This window comes from Solanum dulcamara, chromosome 8 (assembly GCF_947179165.1).
Source record: "Solanum dulcamara chromosome 8, daSolDulc1.2, whole genome shotgun sequence".
NCBI classification, from domain to species: Eukaryota; Viridiplantae; Streptophyta; class Magnoliopsida; order Solanales; family Solanaceae; genus Solanum; species Solanum dulcamara.
Window position 1 is genome coordinate 66,288,952 of NC_077244.1, and position 17,962 is coordinate 66,306,913.

Sequence of the window (17,962 nt, forward strand, 5' to 3'; positions counted from 1 at the left end):
CAGATGAAAATAATCACCTAGTATTTTTTGTCTCCGTTGAGTTTTGAACCTGAGACCTACCTCAGAATTCTCAACCACTTTATTATTTCATATATTAATTTGTGTTCATTTATAGAATATAGATTAATTTGGATCTTAACTTGTGAAGTTCTTAGTTTAAATCTTGCCCATGGGGCTTAACTTGTTGTTTCAGAGTCCTTGGGCTAAGAGAAAAGAGTTACAACGTATATGATAAATCAAGACACAATTTAGTAGTGTCAAGTCTTGCCTATGGACGTAACTTGTGAAGTTCTTGATCTAAGTCTTGCCTCTAAGGCAAAAGTTATAGAGGAGCATCTCACAAATCAAGACACAATAAAATAATGTCAACTCTTGCCCATGAAACATAACTTGTTTTTTGAAAGTTTTTTGGCTAAGTATTGAATAATGCAACAACTATTACGTCAAGACAATAATATATACATAATTACTAATTTTAAAACAGTAAATTATATATACATAATTACTAATTAATGAATAATGCAACAACTATTACGTCAAGATAAAACTAGAAAATAAGTTATAAATTATAGTGTAAAAAAATTTAAAAAAACGACTTTCTTTACATGAGAAAGTGTTTTTTAATTATAACGAGCAAAATCTTAAATTGTGTATACCACATAACTCAAAATATCAATAAATACAAAGAAGGGGGGAGGGGGTGGGGGAGATTGTTTTGAAAATGTAGTTAGATACTATATATATAATTGTCCATAAATTGAAGAAATGTGAACAATAAAATTAAAAATTAAAATTAAAAACTCAAGAATAAACAAAATAAATATATCGGTTTTATATTAATATGAAAAGCATTTAATAATTATAATAAGTCAAGTGATAAGCTAATAAAAATCAATATTAGCAATCTGATTATTTAAAATAATGAACATTGAACAATATAATAAAGTGATAAGATAATAAAAATCAATATTAATAATTTAATTATTTAAAATAATGAACATTGAACAATATAATAAAGAAATATATGAGATCTAAAATTTATTTGATAATCATATATTCGTTGTATCTATTCATATAAAACTATTTGGGGGAGAGGGCTAGAGAGTACATTTCATTGTGGAACAATATAATAATTTAATTTTTATAATGTAATATGATTTAACAACTCAAAAAAAACATCTAAATTTAAAATAATTAAAAATAATATTTTAATATTATCTGCGCGCCCGAATATGTATACTAGTTGTCATATATAACTCAAAATGGACATTTGGCCCTATTTGTTGCCAGCAAGTACAATTTTGGCTGCCTTTTTTTCCTCCTCTTCCTTCTTCTTCCTGAAATTATTAGTTTCTTCCTCTTTACTCGATGATCTTCTTCTCTTCCTTCATCTTCTTCGCTCTTCTTCTTCTTTCATGTCTAGCTAGCCATTAAGCTTCTTCACAATTTGATGTGCCGCAAACGTGAATATTTCAAGTGAATAATATATTGGAAGACTTGAAATATCTAAAGGAGCTTAAATCTAATATTTCAGAATCTAAAATTTTAGAGGAAATTCTGAGTTGGTCGGATTGGAAAACTCCATGTTCATCCATTAAGGCGTTTTCAAAGCTCGATTTTAAAACTTGACATAATCAAATGTGAATCGTTTCAAGTGAATAATATATCAAACATTCAAAACATCGAGAGAAACTCATATCTATAATTTTGAAACTGTTCAGGGGAGATTTAAGTTATCATTATACTTAAATGTCATGAAGACAATCATTTATTATGAGATAAGGGGGTTTAATTATTGACAATCAACTCTTGAGAAGCCACCCCTATAAAATCTGTAGGATCATCACCTTGCAACACATCAAACTACTAATATATGCTCCATTTGAAAAATATGCTGAACATCATAATGTTAACACTTTCCTCTGGATATCATCTATCTATAGTCTAGTGAAATTAATAGTAGAACATTCTGATAAATTGTCCCTCTGTTGATTATTTCATTGCTGTTTTTGTTGTTCCATATTAGTAGTTGTAATATTACTGTTGTAGTTTCTTGTCATTTGATGTCTGGAACTATCTGTTTTTTTGCACTTTGATTATCTTATTATTTTGTTATAGTTACATTTTTTTTTCCAGAATGCTTAGAAATACTTTCTATAGTATTTTGCCATGATTTCTTCCCTCCCGTTGTTTCCTTTTTCAACCTGCTTTGAAATGCTTTTACTTGAGTCGAGGGTCTATCGAAAACAACCTCTCGACCTCCCAAGGTAGGGATAAAGTTTGCATACACTCTACTCTTCTTAAAATCCATTTGTAGAAATATTGTTGTTGTTGTTGCTGCTGCTAACTTTTTGATACTTCTTTTGTGTGGTTACTTTCAGGGATTTGAACAATGGTTTCCAGAATGACCTAAATGAATTCCAAAAGGCAAGAAGGATAAATGATGAATTTTCTGCATTCCTTCATGAGTTTATGATGAATAAGGATAGAATTGAAGCAATTGGATGATTGAGAAAAATCCAGTCTTTTATCGAAAATTAGAGACACGTCTCTGGTCTATCAATTTCTCTGTAAAATTGATCAATTGTAACTTATGCTTAGCTTTGCTGTGATTTTTTGCATGAGATTTCTACTCTTCTTCTTACCTCAGTGTTTGCCTACGCATCAATCAGAAAACTGTTGATGCGTAGATGTTAAACAACGACATCATAATATTGTTTCTCAAGTCATTAGGTACTATGCAACCTTAAGAGTTAAGTTGATAGACTTTCTACTGACTAGGTAACTCGGATTAATCAAAGCATCTCTAAGTCTTTTAATGGGCATAAAGAAATCGTCTTTTGTAGTAATCGCCAAACCAATGAATGGCTTTTGTAAGAAATGACGGAATTTGATACGTGAATGTTTATGTAATGAAGACTTTGGAATGCTTGCGGATGGTGTGCCACATGGCTTATGACACAGAAATTCCGGTGATTTGGTGATTTTGATCCTCATAAAATGACACAGAAATTTGCAAATAAACTGGTTTTCATAATAGTTTACACGAATTACTCTGTTATTCTCACTTTCACGCCCCAAAAACGACAGACTCTGAATCATGTTGATACTTGGAATTGGCAAAGCATACACGAGCAACCACGTGCATCAAAACCAATTCAAGATACCTTCTTACATGTATAAAAATGAAGTGTCACAAAATTCACTAGAGAATATACAAAAAGATACAAATGAGCAAAGTTGGTGCTCAAAGCTCCATCAAGAGTCCGATTAATTACTATCTCATTTCGTCATCCAGTAAACCAAAATGAGAAACATGCATACAGAGGCAACTAATGAAAGAATGATAGTATCCATAGACTTTTTCTTCTTTATTGCTGAAAGAATATGGTTAACCTGCAAAATTGAGAGAGAGCAAATAAGAAAAAAGGATACAAATCCCATCTGTAACAGAAGTTTCCGCAGATATTTGACAATATGATCTCACTGGCACTCTTTAAGGAGCCGGGGGGGGGGGGGGGGGGGGGCAGGTGTCCCGGCCTGGGAGCAGGCACCATTCAGCTTTGGTACTTCACTAGATCTTCTATGATAAAAAAGAAGCTACTTCTATACTAATAATAATAATAATAATAAAAAAAGCTCTAAAGAAGTGTTTCTAAAAGAAAAGGCAAAAAATTATCCCGCTTACAGGATCACTTTTCTCTCAAGTAATCTAGAACTTGCAGAAGTCTACAAACACCACTATGGCACTAACAATACAAGATCTAAAAGTACTTTACTTTGACGATCATATTCCTCTTTTATTATCTAATTTTATTTTACCTTGGGAAAATGGTCAAATTTGCCCATGTAATAACCAAAATTGAGCAAATGTGTCCTCTATTAAACTGTCTTATATTACCCCCAGAGGAAAAAGTCTTATTTTGTTCTTGACCTCTACCGGAGCTCCAACCTGAGGGGTGAGTTTTCAACCATAGTCAAAAGTTGAGGGCAAAATTTGGACATGCTTTTTCTCAAATTTAGACATGTAGAACACGTATTAGAGTGCATAAAATTCATGTTGGAGCTACATCAATGTTGAGGGAAAATAAGAAACGATAAGCTAAACGAGAAGGGTATAAATGGAACAAAAGTGTAACGAAGGGCAAAATTAAGAAATTACGGGTAGTGCAGGGACAACTTTGAACCTTTTCCCTTTTTTCTTTATGGCAGTGATGTCTGGATTAACTTGTAGGTACACCAATTAATAAGTGGGGGACCTGTTACTCTTACAGCCCATCTAGTAAATCTGTTCACCAAAATGTATTTGGTATTCTGCCTGGGATCCAAACTGGAATCTCCAGGTTGGTGCTCCTAAGCCTCAATACCAAGCAATCCCTTGAGGACACTTAGAAGGATAACATACTCAGACAACCACAAAAGAGATGAATCATCTTGATCAGATCAATGAAGCAGCTCGTGGCAAATGCCATCACTATTTAGAATGAAAATTTAAGCTCTCCTGCTTCAGCTCAGCTCTAGATATTCAATAAAAGCATAAACAGGGTGCTTAAAACATAGTTTACTTACCGTTGGGAGACGACTGCTGACATTGCTGAGTTTTGAATTAATGCCACCAAATGTTGATCTTTGAAACATAAGTGTCTTTATTGTTTCTTGGGCTTGAGAAATCACACCATCTATCTATATCAAGAAGTCAGTAATTTCTTTTGACATATTATCAAGAGTCGGCAATTGACAACAATACACACAGATACAAAATTAACAGAAAGAACAGAACCTGATTACTACAACAAAATAAGTACTTTTAGAAATTACAATGTCCATGAAAAATCTGAAGCCATCTAGACAGGCTTTGTACTCTTCTAGTTTTTCCTTCCTTTACAGCTGATATTCAAAAAAAATTAAGAGTAATAATTTGGGTGCAATGTTTTGAAGCTATATATATAGTTGCATATTGTTTTGGTTTAAAGTCCATTTTGGCCTCCATATTCATTTTAAGATTAACATATATTACACTGATTAAGTCTTTAATTTTTACTTTATTTGAATGTCTATATCTCATGTTTCGCGCATCACCCCAACTATAATATGAGGAAAGCAAGAGATCCACACTGAAAGAGAAGCAAGAAACAAAAGTAAGGTTTTAAGGCAGCTCCAAGAGTTTGAGAAATAATTTCACATATGAAAAGACGGATCCAACATCATAATTAGTGGTGGAATTTTCTTCACATGAGAAGGAAAGTTAACCACCATCGACATATCAAAGGAACTTTGTAATTTTACCTGTCCAGTATTCCTATGGAGGGTAGCACGTTCATTAAGGAGTGCTTGGTCATGAGACCCACTACCATCTTCCAGATCTAACCTGGTCCGGTCGAACTCCCTAAAATCTTCAAGCAATGAAGCATGCTCTTTCTTAGCTCTGTAACTTGAACGGATCCGATTAAACTCCTACAGTTCAACAAGAAAGTTTTTTAAGTATCATTACCTTATTTGTTAAGAGGATGTTTTACCAATCATGCTATTAGATATCAGAAATTGTCCATTGGGAAATGCAAACAAGCTGCTATTAAATATTTGGGAGTTGTCCATGATCAGATATTCACTGATTCTCATTACCAAAGTTGCATATCATACTTGAAAATTTTCACTGTTCAGGCTACCCTGGCTTACTTTGGCAATGAAATCACTGATGTCTGTTAATTCCAACTGTTCTCAGCAACTCAATTAAAGAAGTTACTCCATTCCAACTCATCATTTACCCACAGACTTGTTTGTTAGTTTCAACTGTTCTTCAGCAACTGGTAACTGGTAAAGTTGCTGCCATGTGACCAGGAGGTCACGGGTTCAAGCCTTGGAAACAGCCTCTGGCAGAAATGCAAGGTAAGGCTGCGTACAATAGACCCTTGTGGTCGGGCCCTTCCCCGAACCCTGCGCATAGCGGGAGCTTTAGTGCACCGGGCTGCCCTTTAACTGTTCTTCAGCAACACAACTAAAGAATTTACTCCATACTCAGTCAATTTGCTAGAACAAGAAATTGTCAAAAGACGATTCTAAAAGCATAACTTCCCCTTAGTTATCACTGTGGATAAAACTGCTTCTCAACGTAGGCCTTCCTTTAAATTTTGGATCTCATCAAACTTACCATGTTCAGCAAATTCTTCCACTTATCAAAGTTCATCTTGAACTTATTTGGCCCTTCAGATTGCTTTATGGCAATACACCGTAGAGCCCATACTCTTTATTAGTCAGATGGTTGTAAGCAATGCTGATAGACATGACAATACTGACAAGTGACAAGGACCTCTGTCATAGACCCCGTTATATATTAAACTAATTTTTAAGGGCATGTTTGTCTAAGGAACTCCGAATATCGAGCTTCCCAACATACCATAAAAAAAGTCTAGCTTCACAGCCAATGCTGAGCTTCTAAGTAAGGCATTTTTTTTTGTGATGACTAAGAAATTAGGTATTTCAGCTATGAAACTCTGGATAGTGGGCCAGCCCTTAAACCCTTCTCCACTTAAATACCAGACTTGATGCAAGAGCAAGGTTTCAAACTCATGTGTAACTCTATCATACATTTTATGTTGTACTACCATTGCCTTTGAACCAAAGGCCTATGCAACAAGGCATTAGCATTTTGCTTGGCACGTAATTCCTTTACCACAAAATATCCATGGCTTGTCGTTGCAGAATCTGTGTATAATAGAGTTGCATCAACATCCACTGGAAAAAAGAATTTGAAGTACCTGAAAAAGATCTTGAAGAATTTCTTGATGGCGTGTCAGTGTATGAGAGAAGATCTCAGATCCTCCCGATGAAACCCATGCTTGCATTTGTGAATTTACTTGTTGAAGTTGCTTGAGCAGCTGATCTATACTGGATTCAAGATCGTTATCATTAGCATTACCACTTTTGTTTGAAACAAATCTACGATACAAATGCATCTGCTCATCCAGCTGAGCTTCAAGCTTCCTTGCCTAGTTGGATATGTAAAACCGGCATAAGAATTTTTTAATATATAGAGGGGAAAAAAGAAGCAATTAACATGATATTTCAACAAAAGCTTCACCACATGACCAACCAGATCAATTTTCCAATGTGAACCTAATCTGAATCAAGCAAAAGAAAAGAGGATCAACTAAAAGTTATCCCAACCACATGCAAACTGTTTGTCATGATTCTAGCCATTTCCACACCATTAGAGAACTCTTCATGCTATGCTTAGACTAAGCGAGTAAAATGTTTTTTCCAGGGCTCCTACATTCAGCACTAAATTCTAAAGTGAGATTGCTTCAACCTAGCACAAACTTTTGAATACTCATAAAATGTTCTCTTCAAATTGCATCCAAGAAACTCACAATCTAAATTCCAAACTCCCCAAATGAAAAGTGAGAAACTCATCTTTACACATGCTATAAGTTCCCAATCAGAACTGCTCATATTCAGTTTCCTTTAAGTGATATCGTCTCCTAATGGCTTAATAGCTAATATAAGTTGGCAAAGTTAGGACATCCCGGGACCTCCAAAAACAAGTTAACCTATCCCTTGACAAGTCCTTTAATTTACCATGGCCCTCATAACTAAATAAACCTGTGGTTAAGCCGGAACCATTTTAGCAGATAGAAGAATCCAACTTTGCATGGCTTCAAGTAAGTCATCCTATTTCATGTAGTCCTATCAAATATGTATAGTATACAATGCTAAAAAGGACCACATGCACTGTGGGTCAAAAAGGGATATTGACTGCTTTAAAAAAAAGGGAGGGGAGGAGAGGAGAAAAGAGAAATAAAATGTCTGAATAAAAAGATTAAAGAATTCATTTTCAAGAAATGAATGGTAGCTGCCTGATAGATTATTTTCCCTTTGGCGTATAATTTTGTCAAATATTTCATCTGTTGGAGCTTATTACTCCTTATCCCTATTTCTTTTTAAAATCAAATGCTACTCCTTATGCCTAGGGATATCTCAGTGCAGATTTTATTAGTTTCAAGTTTGAAAATAACAATGAGTGTCAGAGTATGATACAACGAAGCTTCACAATGAGAGACTCAACATTTGAATATTTGATTTTGGCTGTAACAACATTGTAGGCTATGGCATGGAAGCATATATTAAAATGTATACTTGGGATCGTGCAAAAATGATCATGTTTTCTGTGATAAGGTCTTAAAAGTAGAACATGGGGGACAACTTCTTGTGTAGATCATTGACAAAGCTAATTTGTCTAGAATCCAAATACTTGAGTTCTAACATTCTCATTCGTTTTTCATATGCAATTTTTCATGTCTTCAATAGCATGGATTTGAAGAAAATCAATCAAGTTTTAGTCAAAACCACTTAAAAGTTACATAACAATTGATACAGTCCTGTACAATCATATCACTAAGCGCCAATGCAATTAGTTATAGTCCAGATTGTCAACAAAAAAATAGAACAATTTGCATCACTCTTTTTCGGTTCTACTCGAATGGCAAGCAAGAAGGCACACCATTGTGTGTATTATGGATATCTTCTAAGATTTACCCTCAAGGGTAAAAAGAAATATGATCTGTAATAGTTGCATCACACCAAACTATCCTCCCTATGCTTCTCTTGCAAAACTTATGCAATAAAAAAAAAACTTTATCTATGGGGAAATTAATACACGAGCTGGACCAATAAGCCCATGCTTCCCTATAAGAGAGGGCAGCATTACGTCATGATAAGCAATAACAGAATCAATCCAGCTAACCAGCACAATTAATTGGCATATCCTAAAAAGCAATCCAATGAAATCCAACAACTTAAAACTAAAATCTAATCCTATCAATGCTGCTTTGTAGAATGGTTTCAGGGTCTATGTTTACGGTAATTCTGGTTGCTGGGGTCATTGTACTGGTACAGTCAGATCCAGATCAATAATTCTGAGCAGGTCTACCTTTAAATGTCCCTCCGTAACTACAGGATCACAAAATATATCCCAATCCCCATAGATCTATTCAATTTCATCACTCAAATTCATGAATCAGCATCCAAAATTTTGGAATATTGCACACCCACAAAACAAATTGGAGCGATACAGAGAAAATTAACATAGCCGATAAGCAGAAATAACGAACTCGTCTAAATTATTGGTTGCGTATAAAATAAAAAAAATAGAAATTCGATCTGAAATGATGAATGAATGTGGTTACCTGCTTTCGCAAGGAATCCCAAGAGGTAGGAGGATCCATGAGAAAGAGAGCAAGGAGGATCGAAGAAGACTTTGCCCAATGGAAGATTCTAGAATCCCTTTCTCTGCAAAATTGAGATGATAAAGAAGAAGAAGAAGAAGAAATTTGGGGGCGAGTGGAGATGGAGCCGTCAAAACAAACCGAGTTTGTAGCCAAATTGTCCCCAATTTGTCCTTTATAAATATTTTATGTATATGTATAAAATATTAAATGGAGCACTTTTAGTGGAGAGTGCAGACTATGCCTAATGGATTTAAAAATTAAGCCGTGATAGAGCGTATTAAAATAATATTAAATAAAATATATTAATAATATTTATAGTATTAGTTGTGCTTGCATTAATTATACATAAAATATTTTTTATGCATTGTTTAATTTAATGTATTAAAAAATAATATGTATTGCATAAAATATTTATTTACAAAAATATCTTCAATAATTATGATGTAAAAGAGATTTTGAAGGGTAATTGAGTCTTTAACCATAATAATGCAAGCATTAAATCTTCTTGTATTACTAATACCTAGAAATTCATAGTATTAGTAATGCAAGCCTTAATACACAATAAAGTATATCGCTAATGCAAACATTAGTTATACATGCCATGAAAAAGTATACCAAACAAGGTACTACTAACATACCTAATTAATGCATGCATTATTTTTGCTAACACACTCTACTAAACAGCCCTTAAGGATGACTATTAAAAAATTGGAGAAACTAAGACATACATTCAGATTAGGAGGGTACAAAATCGAATCAAAAAAAATGAAAAAAAAATGGTTAGTGAATTGGTTTGACTTAATTTAGTATTGGAAAAAAAACTCGATTATACTTAGGTTGTTTTGGTTTACACTAAAAAAAGTCGACCCAAAACCAAGTCAATCCAACATTATATATATAACTTTTAAAATTTATTTTATTCCTAAAAGTATTTACTTTGATATAATATATAAATATTTCTTATACTTTTTTATAATTTTTATCTTTCAATATATTATTTCAAGTTTGAGATATAGAATTTTGAGTGTTCCAATAAATGTTATAATTCATATATATTAGTAACTCTAATAAATGTCAAATCAAAATCAAATCAATATTAATGCTAACAAAACAAAAAAAGTCCATTCAACACTAAAAATGACAATAAAGTTGAATATTTGTTCTTTAGTTTTACATTGATTTAGATAATTAAAATACATAACCTAATTTTAGTTTTTCTTTAATGTTTATTAATGTAATTAATATTGTACTTATTAGACATATTATTGTATGATTTAGTACTTTTAAATTATGATTATTTTCATTAAGGCTTATTAATTTACAATATTTATTTTATGCGATTTTATTCTTATTTTTTGTTAAATATTGTGTCATGACACATCTCGTATTTTGTGTTATTTTCTTAACAAAGACCTTAGATAGTTATATTTTGATAGGACTAAAAAAATATTTGAAACACAAGTTAATTATATGTTTGTATGAATACTTTACCCAAAAAAATTTGAAAATATGAAAAATCGAAAAAAACGCGAAAAATCTAAAAAAAAAAACAATGGTTGAAAAATTCAAATTTTATTCATTTGGTTTGGTTTATAAATTTAAAATCTGACAAAAATGTTTTGGTTTGGTATTTGAAAAATCTGAACCAATGCGGTACATGTACACTCCTAATCCATACCATATATACTAATTCTACCTATACTTTCAAATAATTACGTATTGAAAAAGATACACCTAAATACATACATTTTTGCCATCAGTTACACCAAATATATATGAAGAGAGGCAAGCGGGATGGGGAGGGAGACGAGCGAGATAGTTGTTACATTCCGTATTTTTGCATTTTGGATTATTCGTAAGCTAACGATTATAAATTCAAGGACTTTTAATTTTGAATTTTAAAATGACTTGATTCGTTGTAGATGCCAAGTTATATGAATAATTTATGTGTAGTAAAATACATCTCAAGAAGGACCCTTAAGCCAAATCAAAATAGAAGCCATCAAATATGTTTTTCTTAAAGCCACGTTTCGGGTAAGCTGACTTCGGGAGGCCATAACCTCTTTATAATTTGAGAATTTGGGAAAACTCTCAACATGAAAGTTGTAGATAATTGAAATATCTTTCCAACCATAGGTCGTGGGACGAAATGTGATATCGGAGTAATAAGATATAGACGTTTTAAGTCTGACAGGCCAAACTAAATAGTGAATTCGGCCCAACCCAATTCTAATTCGGGTCAGGCCCAATACCTACGAAATTAGATCTGATTTTTTGTAACTATTCCTTCAAACTTTAGACCAACATAATTCTGGAAATTTCCAGAGAGAGAGAGAAAGGGAGTTCTTGAGAGAAATCCCAAATCCGACCAAAATTCAAGTCCCGAAATCCGAAGCTCATGAAGAGAAAATTGTTGTACGTCGCGTTGGCTTCAATTTAAGCTAGAAATCAGCCAATAAGGAGAAGATTTTATGTGGTGCTGCAAATTTAAGGTAATATTAAAGTCTCCTTTTCATTGTTAACAAGTTTAGTTAGAGTTTTAACGGATTAGAACGGAGAAAATAGTGTTATAAACTAGTTTGGTGATTTGTTGAGAGTTATGGGTTAAAGGGTTGTTTTAGGTAGATTAAATAGATGGAATTATCTTAGTGATGATGTATAATAATGGTTGATATTGTTTTGATGTTGTTGATGAGTTGTTGTTCTTGAATTTGGAGGAAAAAGGTGTATGAAGATTGTGAATGTTCAAACCCGTTTTTGGAATTGAGTAGCTGGTAGTAATTCTGGAATATCTCATTGTGTAGACCTTCGATTTTAGATATTAAACATGTTTTGGAAAGCTAATACACGTACCTACAACTCTTATGTTTATGTCTTAGTCTATATCTGCTGTTATTATGTCGAAAACTGAGCATGAATCATAAGACAAATTCTGTCCAGATTCTGGATTGAAAATTCCTTCATGTATAGCTGTTCGTATTTTGATGATAACTCTTTGTAAAAAATGAATTTTGAGTTGATTTCTTTTGCATTGGAAACTTAAGACAGAGATATAAATGTTTCATGAAGGTTATAAAGTCCAGTTTTGCCGTTTTCATTTTCAAAATTTAGATACAACGTGAGGTACTTGACTTTCCGAATTTACTGCTTTGGTAACATGAATAATAAATCTTATTTTGTGTCAATATTTTGGATTGTTGATGTTGGTTGATGATTATATGGCTGGTTTGAAAGTGGGAAAAGTGAGCGGTATAGGGGAGGTGCTGTCCAAGTTTTTTTAGAAATAACCTACTAACGATAGACTACGTTTTATTCTTGTCCATAGCTTAATCATAGTGCTTAACGTTTTAATATAGGTTGAGACAATATTGGACAACATATACGTATAAACGCTAAAGGTATGTAAAGTTAACATCTTCTTCTTTTGGCATGATCCATATGAAACGAACGAATGACGTATGCTTAAATTCCAAAGAAACTCGTATTCGTAGATATACTCGGATGGCTACCGTTCTTGATTTTCAAAATTTATATTGTTATGTCTTGACTCATGTGTATGATTCCAGCCATCCTAGTTGGTATAACTCATGTTGTGGTATAATTCATATTTTAGTATAATCCATAATTGATGTGATTCATAATGACTATTGTCTTGGTTTTCAAATGATGGACTATTTTGCTTATTCTATTAAGTCTCCGATAATGATCAAATTTCGCAAGGTTGCTAATGATACCTTATTCGTGCATATTGTTATGGTATTATTCACCGAGTCCTACGATAGGCCGGGTATGTTATCATGTATGGATTCCACTACATTATTCACCGAGTCCCTTCCTAGAGGGCCGGGTACGTGATATGATAATATGATATTATGATGATATGACGATATGATTATGGCACCGAGTCCCATAATAGGCCGGGTACGGTATCAGTGTACACTACTCTATTCACCGAGTCCCTTGCTAGAGGGCCGGGTATGGTATATATATACATATGACGATATATTGATATAATTGTGACACCGAGTCCCATAACGGGCTAGGTACGATATATGATGATATGCATGTCTTCATTTTATAAGACACAGGTACAGTGATTTATTGATTATGATACTTGACTCCTGAATCTTTATTTCAGATGTGATCTCCTTTACGGTATTTTATGCTTTATATACTCAGTACATAGTTCGTACTGACCCCCTTTTGTTCGGGGGGCTGCATTTCATGCCTGCAGGTACAAATACTCATTTTGGAGAGCCGCCAACTTAGGATTCTACTCAACGAGTTTGAAGTGCTCCATTGTCTCGGAGCCCAAACTTTGGGTACTAATCCTTATAATGTATATATTTGTGTATTTAGGGGTACGACGGGGCCCTGTCCCGTCATATGCTATTGTTAATTCTCTTAGAGGTCTGTAGACATATGAGTGGGTTGTATATAGATGTTGTCCGGTGTACTAGTATGACTTATGTTTTTAGACGTTTACATTCAGAATGGAAGCCTTGTCGGCTTACATATTATGTTATCTTATTTTTGACAATTAAGACTCCCCAAGAAATAGGTGATTTTAGTATATATATAAGTAACAGTTTGAGACAACGTGCTACCCATATAAATCCTTTATCATGCTTAATTGCCGATTGACTATAGATAATATGTGTGTATACGAGGGTCCAATTTGGATACTAGTCACGGGGCTAGGTCGTGACAAAAGTGGTATCAGAGCAGTTCATCCTCGGAGTGTCTACAGACCGTGTCTAGTAGAGTCTTGTTTATCGGTGTGTTGTGCACCACATCTATAAACAGGAGGCTACAGGACATTTAGGACGTTGCCTTTCTTTCATATCTAAGATCGTGCGATAGAGCCCAGCCGTAGGACATGAAATTCTTTTTTTCTATCTTTTGATTTCAGCTGAAGAACGACATCGATAGAAGAAAATGATTGATGATATTGGAAGCTACACAATATACGGGTAAGTAATGATGCGAAAGAGGTATGGTGGATAAGGTAAGCATATTGAAGTATGATTGAAATGTAAAGTTGAAAATTGAAAGAAAAAGTAGACATGAAAGTGTAACAGGTGCAGTTCGAGTCGGACATAAGAGGTAAGTCCATCATTTTCATACTGTTGTTGATATTGGGTGCCCTGTGTGGCTGCGATATGATATGAATATATATATGTTGAACCTGTGAGGCATTGTTGGTATTTTCTGCATGCAGATTTTGAGATAGTAAGAAATACAGAGGAAACTCTGCCCATTTTTTTTTTCAGAAAAAAAAAAAGAAGAGAAAGTGGGACATAAGTTCATAATATATTTTGAAGGTCGATAACCATGAGGTAAATTTATTGTGTTGTAGTAAAGAGTTAAGAAATACCCCAATGTCATCATTAAGGGACACCATTTTTATTTGGGAAATTTTATTTCGGAAAAAGCCTATTTAGAATTGATTTAAACGAACCAAGATAACTTCCAATCGCATGTTTTCCTTAAAAGAAGCTTTTGTTGAAGGAAAAAAAAATACGTCTCATAATTAAGTTTTACTTCCATTGAGAAGTACAAGGCACTCAACAATTAGTTTGTGAATTAAATAATTCATTCAAAATTTAAGAATAACCTTGGAGGTAAACCAGGTGCATCAAGCACTAAGAGGTCCGGTGGTGCTCGTTGGATTCTAGCTTCCTTTTGGTGGTGGTTGAAGAATGCCTTATGATAACATTTTATTAGTCCTTAACCAATTAATTGGAGATGGAACTGGTGAATGGAAAACATAAACTTGTGGAATATTCAGGATCATGTATTTCATGTGTTGTTCATGAAATGCTAGGATGATTCGAAAGGGGTTTTGATACTAAGGGATAATTTACAAAAAGGTTAAGTACGCTTACTCCACCGAGTATAATTGACCCTTAGTAAGAATCGTGAATAAGGTTAAAAAGTGTTACACTATGGGATTGAGTAAGAACAGAATATAATGTGAGTATGATGAGAATCGTTATGAAAATAAGTAAAGTCTAGCGGAAAAGTGGCTAATGGATATGATTTTGAGTAAGATTAAAAGTTAGTATTGGGTACACGACAAGGGTGAAAGCGTATAAGGCATAAAGGAGTATTGTGTATATGTGACTTCACCTCGAAAAATAGTGAAATCCTTAAATGATAGGAAATGTAGATTTGCAAAAATAACGGATGTATTGTGAGTTTACTAGAGGAACATGTGATATCTATTGAGATAAAGATAGCGTTATAAGAAAGCTTGGAACACTGATCACTAGAATATAAGTGCTACCGAATAGAGAATTTAAAAAGATTATAAACACTAGCTAATTACTGATTAGAATAAATGGAATGTGGCTTTGAATGAATTGCTACATTAATTATATCATTTGAGTACCATTTATCAGACGAGATTTTGTACTATATATCGGGAATTCTCATCACCTTGTGATTGTGTTAATGTTTCGTACATGGGTAATCTAAGTTATTGATGATATAAAGAAAGACAGAGATAATGTATTGGAAAAGAATCGCATGAATTTGAAAATTTGAAATGGGGACATAGAGTAGAATATAAATAGATAATGATATGAGTACACCCTAAAGGGGGGAAGTGGATGAGAAAAATATAACTGTAAGATGAAATTAACTGACACTGCAACACGTTAAGGTGAACACCTAAACTTCATATGAGATCCCATGCTGGAACAAGTTAGAAAAATTTGAAAGTCAGCAATAAATGGAAAAATAAAACCAAGATGATATTTGAGACGGTGCTCAGAATTATTGGTAAAGATCTTGGATAGTGTGACATCAAAAGATGGATGCTTATAAAAATGACGAATACAACATGAGAATAGTAACAAGTAGCTCGAAGATATTATAAATGATAGCAAGGTTATACTGGATTAGAGGTTGAGATGTTGGCAACGTAATTATCGGCTAATAAGATTGGGATATACAAGTAGCAAAGGAGAGAAATCTCTCATATGGTAGAATATGAGAAAACTTAATAGTAAGTAAAGGAAGGGATGCAAGTATGACAAAATAGACAGCAAGTGAGTGTTAGTACAATAAGAAATTTATAGCAGAATAAGCCAAGAGAAGGAAAGACTATGATTAGAATTGAATACACGTTGTACAAATTCTACAAGATTGGTTATGCAGCCTATGAATATTGGTATGCTAAGGGTGATATCAAGTGATTACTTGATAAGCAGAATAAGAATTTAGTAACCACAATGCGATTGCAATATTCCGGATACATCAAAGAAAAGTATAAGATGGTTTGAGGAAAAACTATAGAGATATAATTAGTATTGGGGGCAAAAGCCATAGGTGAGTCCTGATATCAACTGAAAGAGGTAAGAGAAAATATAGGGACTGCATAAAGACTAACGTGGAGACATTTAGGTATTTTCTGGGCTGATTTAAGCACCTACACATATTCGTATAAAGATTGCAATAGTATGTGTGGTAAGAGAAGTAAGAGAAAATTAGAGTAAAGGGGCAATAGAAAAGTTTGAGTCAAAAATAGAGAAATGACTCAAGATATTATGCCTAAAATATTGCCAGTTAGGGTAAAGGAAATTATGAAATGACTTAACCGAGACAATCAGAATAGGCGGGTTACTGGTTACTGGATGACGGTAAGGTTATAAGATGAAGGAACCTTAACACTAATTGATAACCAACCCAAAAGATCAAGATCAAGAGGTAAAAACAAATGATAGTTAAAGACCTTCAAGTCAAAGTCAGAAAGTTACACATGATGCCGAGGATTCCAGAATACGGATTGTCATAGTAGGGTAAAGAAAGAATATTGGAGTACCAAAATATTACCCTGGTGAAATTTCGATTTACTAGTAGAACTTGGAGTGCGTTATAATGAACTAAAGCGAGTCGACAAACGGAGGAGGTCTATGAACGGCATAATTAACTAAGAGAACACTTGAGAAAATATTGGGAAGCAATTAATGTGATTTTTTTACAGGCTTACCTAGCACTCCACAGAAGTATGATTCCATATGGGTGATTGTAGATAGGCTGACAAAATCAACCCACTTTCTTTCAGTTAGAACTATATATTCAATAGAGGACTATGCGAGGTTATTTATCAAAGAGATAGTAAGACTTCATGGGATTCCCATATCTATTATCTTAGACAGAGGGGCTTAATTTATAGCTAGCTTCTGGAGATCATTTCAGAAGGGATTGGGAACACAAATAAATCTTAGTACAACATTTCACCCTCAGACTAATGGGCAAGCTGAACGCACTATTCAGACGCTAGAAAATATGTTACGGGCCTGTATTATTGACTTTAGAGGTACTTGGGATGACCATTTGCCACTTATTGAGTTTGCCTATAATAACAGCTACCATTCTAGCATTCAGATGGCACCGTATGAGGCTTTATATGGCAGGAAGTGCAGGTCACCTATTGGTTGGTTTGATGTTGGTAAGGTTAAGTTAATCGGACCTGATATGATTCAACAAGCTGTTGATAAGGTCAAGCTTATTCGGGAAAGGTTATTAGCAGCCCAGAGTCGACAGAAATCATATGCAGATAATCGACGTCGACCCTTAGAGTTTCAGGTTAGTGATTGGGTGTTTTTGAAGGTGTCACCCATGAAGGGGGTAATGAGATTCGGTAAGAAAGGAAAGCTTAGCCCGCGCTACATTGGCCCTTATCAGGTTACTCGTAGAATAGGCAAGGTTGCATATGAGTTGGACCTACC

At 33.9% G+C, this 17,962-nt stretch overlaps 1 protein-coding gene and 2 long non-coding RNA genes across 3 annotated transcripts in view; 2 read left to right on the forward strand and 1 right to left on the reverse strand.

The window, feature by feature from the left end:
* LOC129898676 (uncharacterized) overlaps nt 1-2,624 on the forward strand; it is a 32,997-nt gene extending 30,373 nt beyond the window's left edge. Inside the window, exon 3 of the long non-coding RNA XR_008769428.1 lies at nt 2,382-2,624. This is a non-coding gene — a long non-coding RNA (uncharacterized LOC129898676). The remainder of the gene's footprint in view (nt 1-2,381) is intronic.
* Nucleotides 2,625-3,098: 474 nt separating this feature from the next.
* On the reverse strand, nt 3,099-9,385 carry LOC129898674 (Golgi SNAP receptor complex member 1-1). The gene is made up of 5 exons (XM_055973303.1): nt 9,183-9,385; nt 6,756-6,986; nt 5,287-5,454; nt 4,570-4,683; nt 3,099-3,396 (listed from the first exon to the last, which is right to left on the reverse strand). Exons 1-5 carry the CDS (start codon nt 9,219-9,221, stop codon nt 3,283-3,285), a joined length of 666 nt encoding a protein of 221 aa, XP_055829278.1. The 5' UTR covers nt 9,222-9,385; the 3' UTR covers nt 3,099-3,282.
* A 1,905-nt stretch (nt 9,386-11,290) lies between these two features.
* On the forward strand, nt 11,291-13,685 carry LOC129900984 (uncharacterized). Its single transcript, XR_008769734.1, has 3 exons — nt 11,291-11,716; nt 12,581-12,622; nt 13,459-13,685. It is a non-coding gene; the product is annotated as an uncharacterized LOC129900984 (long non-coding RNA).
* Nucleotides 13,686-17,962: the final 4,277 nt, after the last annotated feature.

Bases quoted from the DNA above. Each gene is read 5' to 3' on its own strand.
- LOC129898674 (XM_055973303.1), bottom strand. From the start codon at position 9,221: ATGGATCCTCCTACCTCTTGGGATTCCTTGCGAAAGCAG. The intron at 5,455-6,755 runs GTACTTCAAATT...GTTGAACTGTAG, and splicing joins TTCTTCAAGATCTTTTTCAG to GAGTTTAATCGGATCCGTTC. The intron at 3,397-4,569 runs GTAAGTAAACTA...TCAATTTTGCAG, and splicing joins TCAGCAGTCGTCTCCCAACG to GTTAACCATATTCTTTCAGC.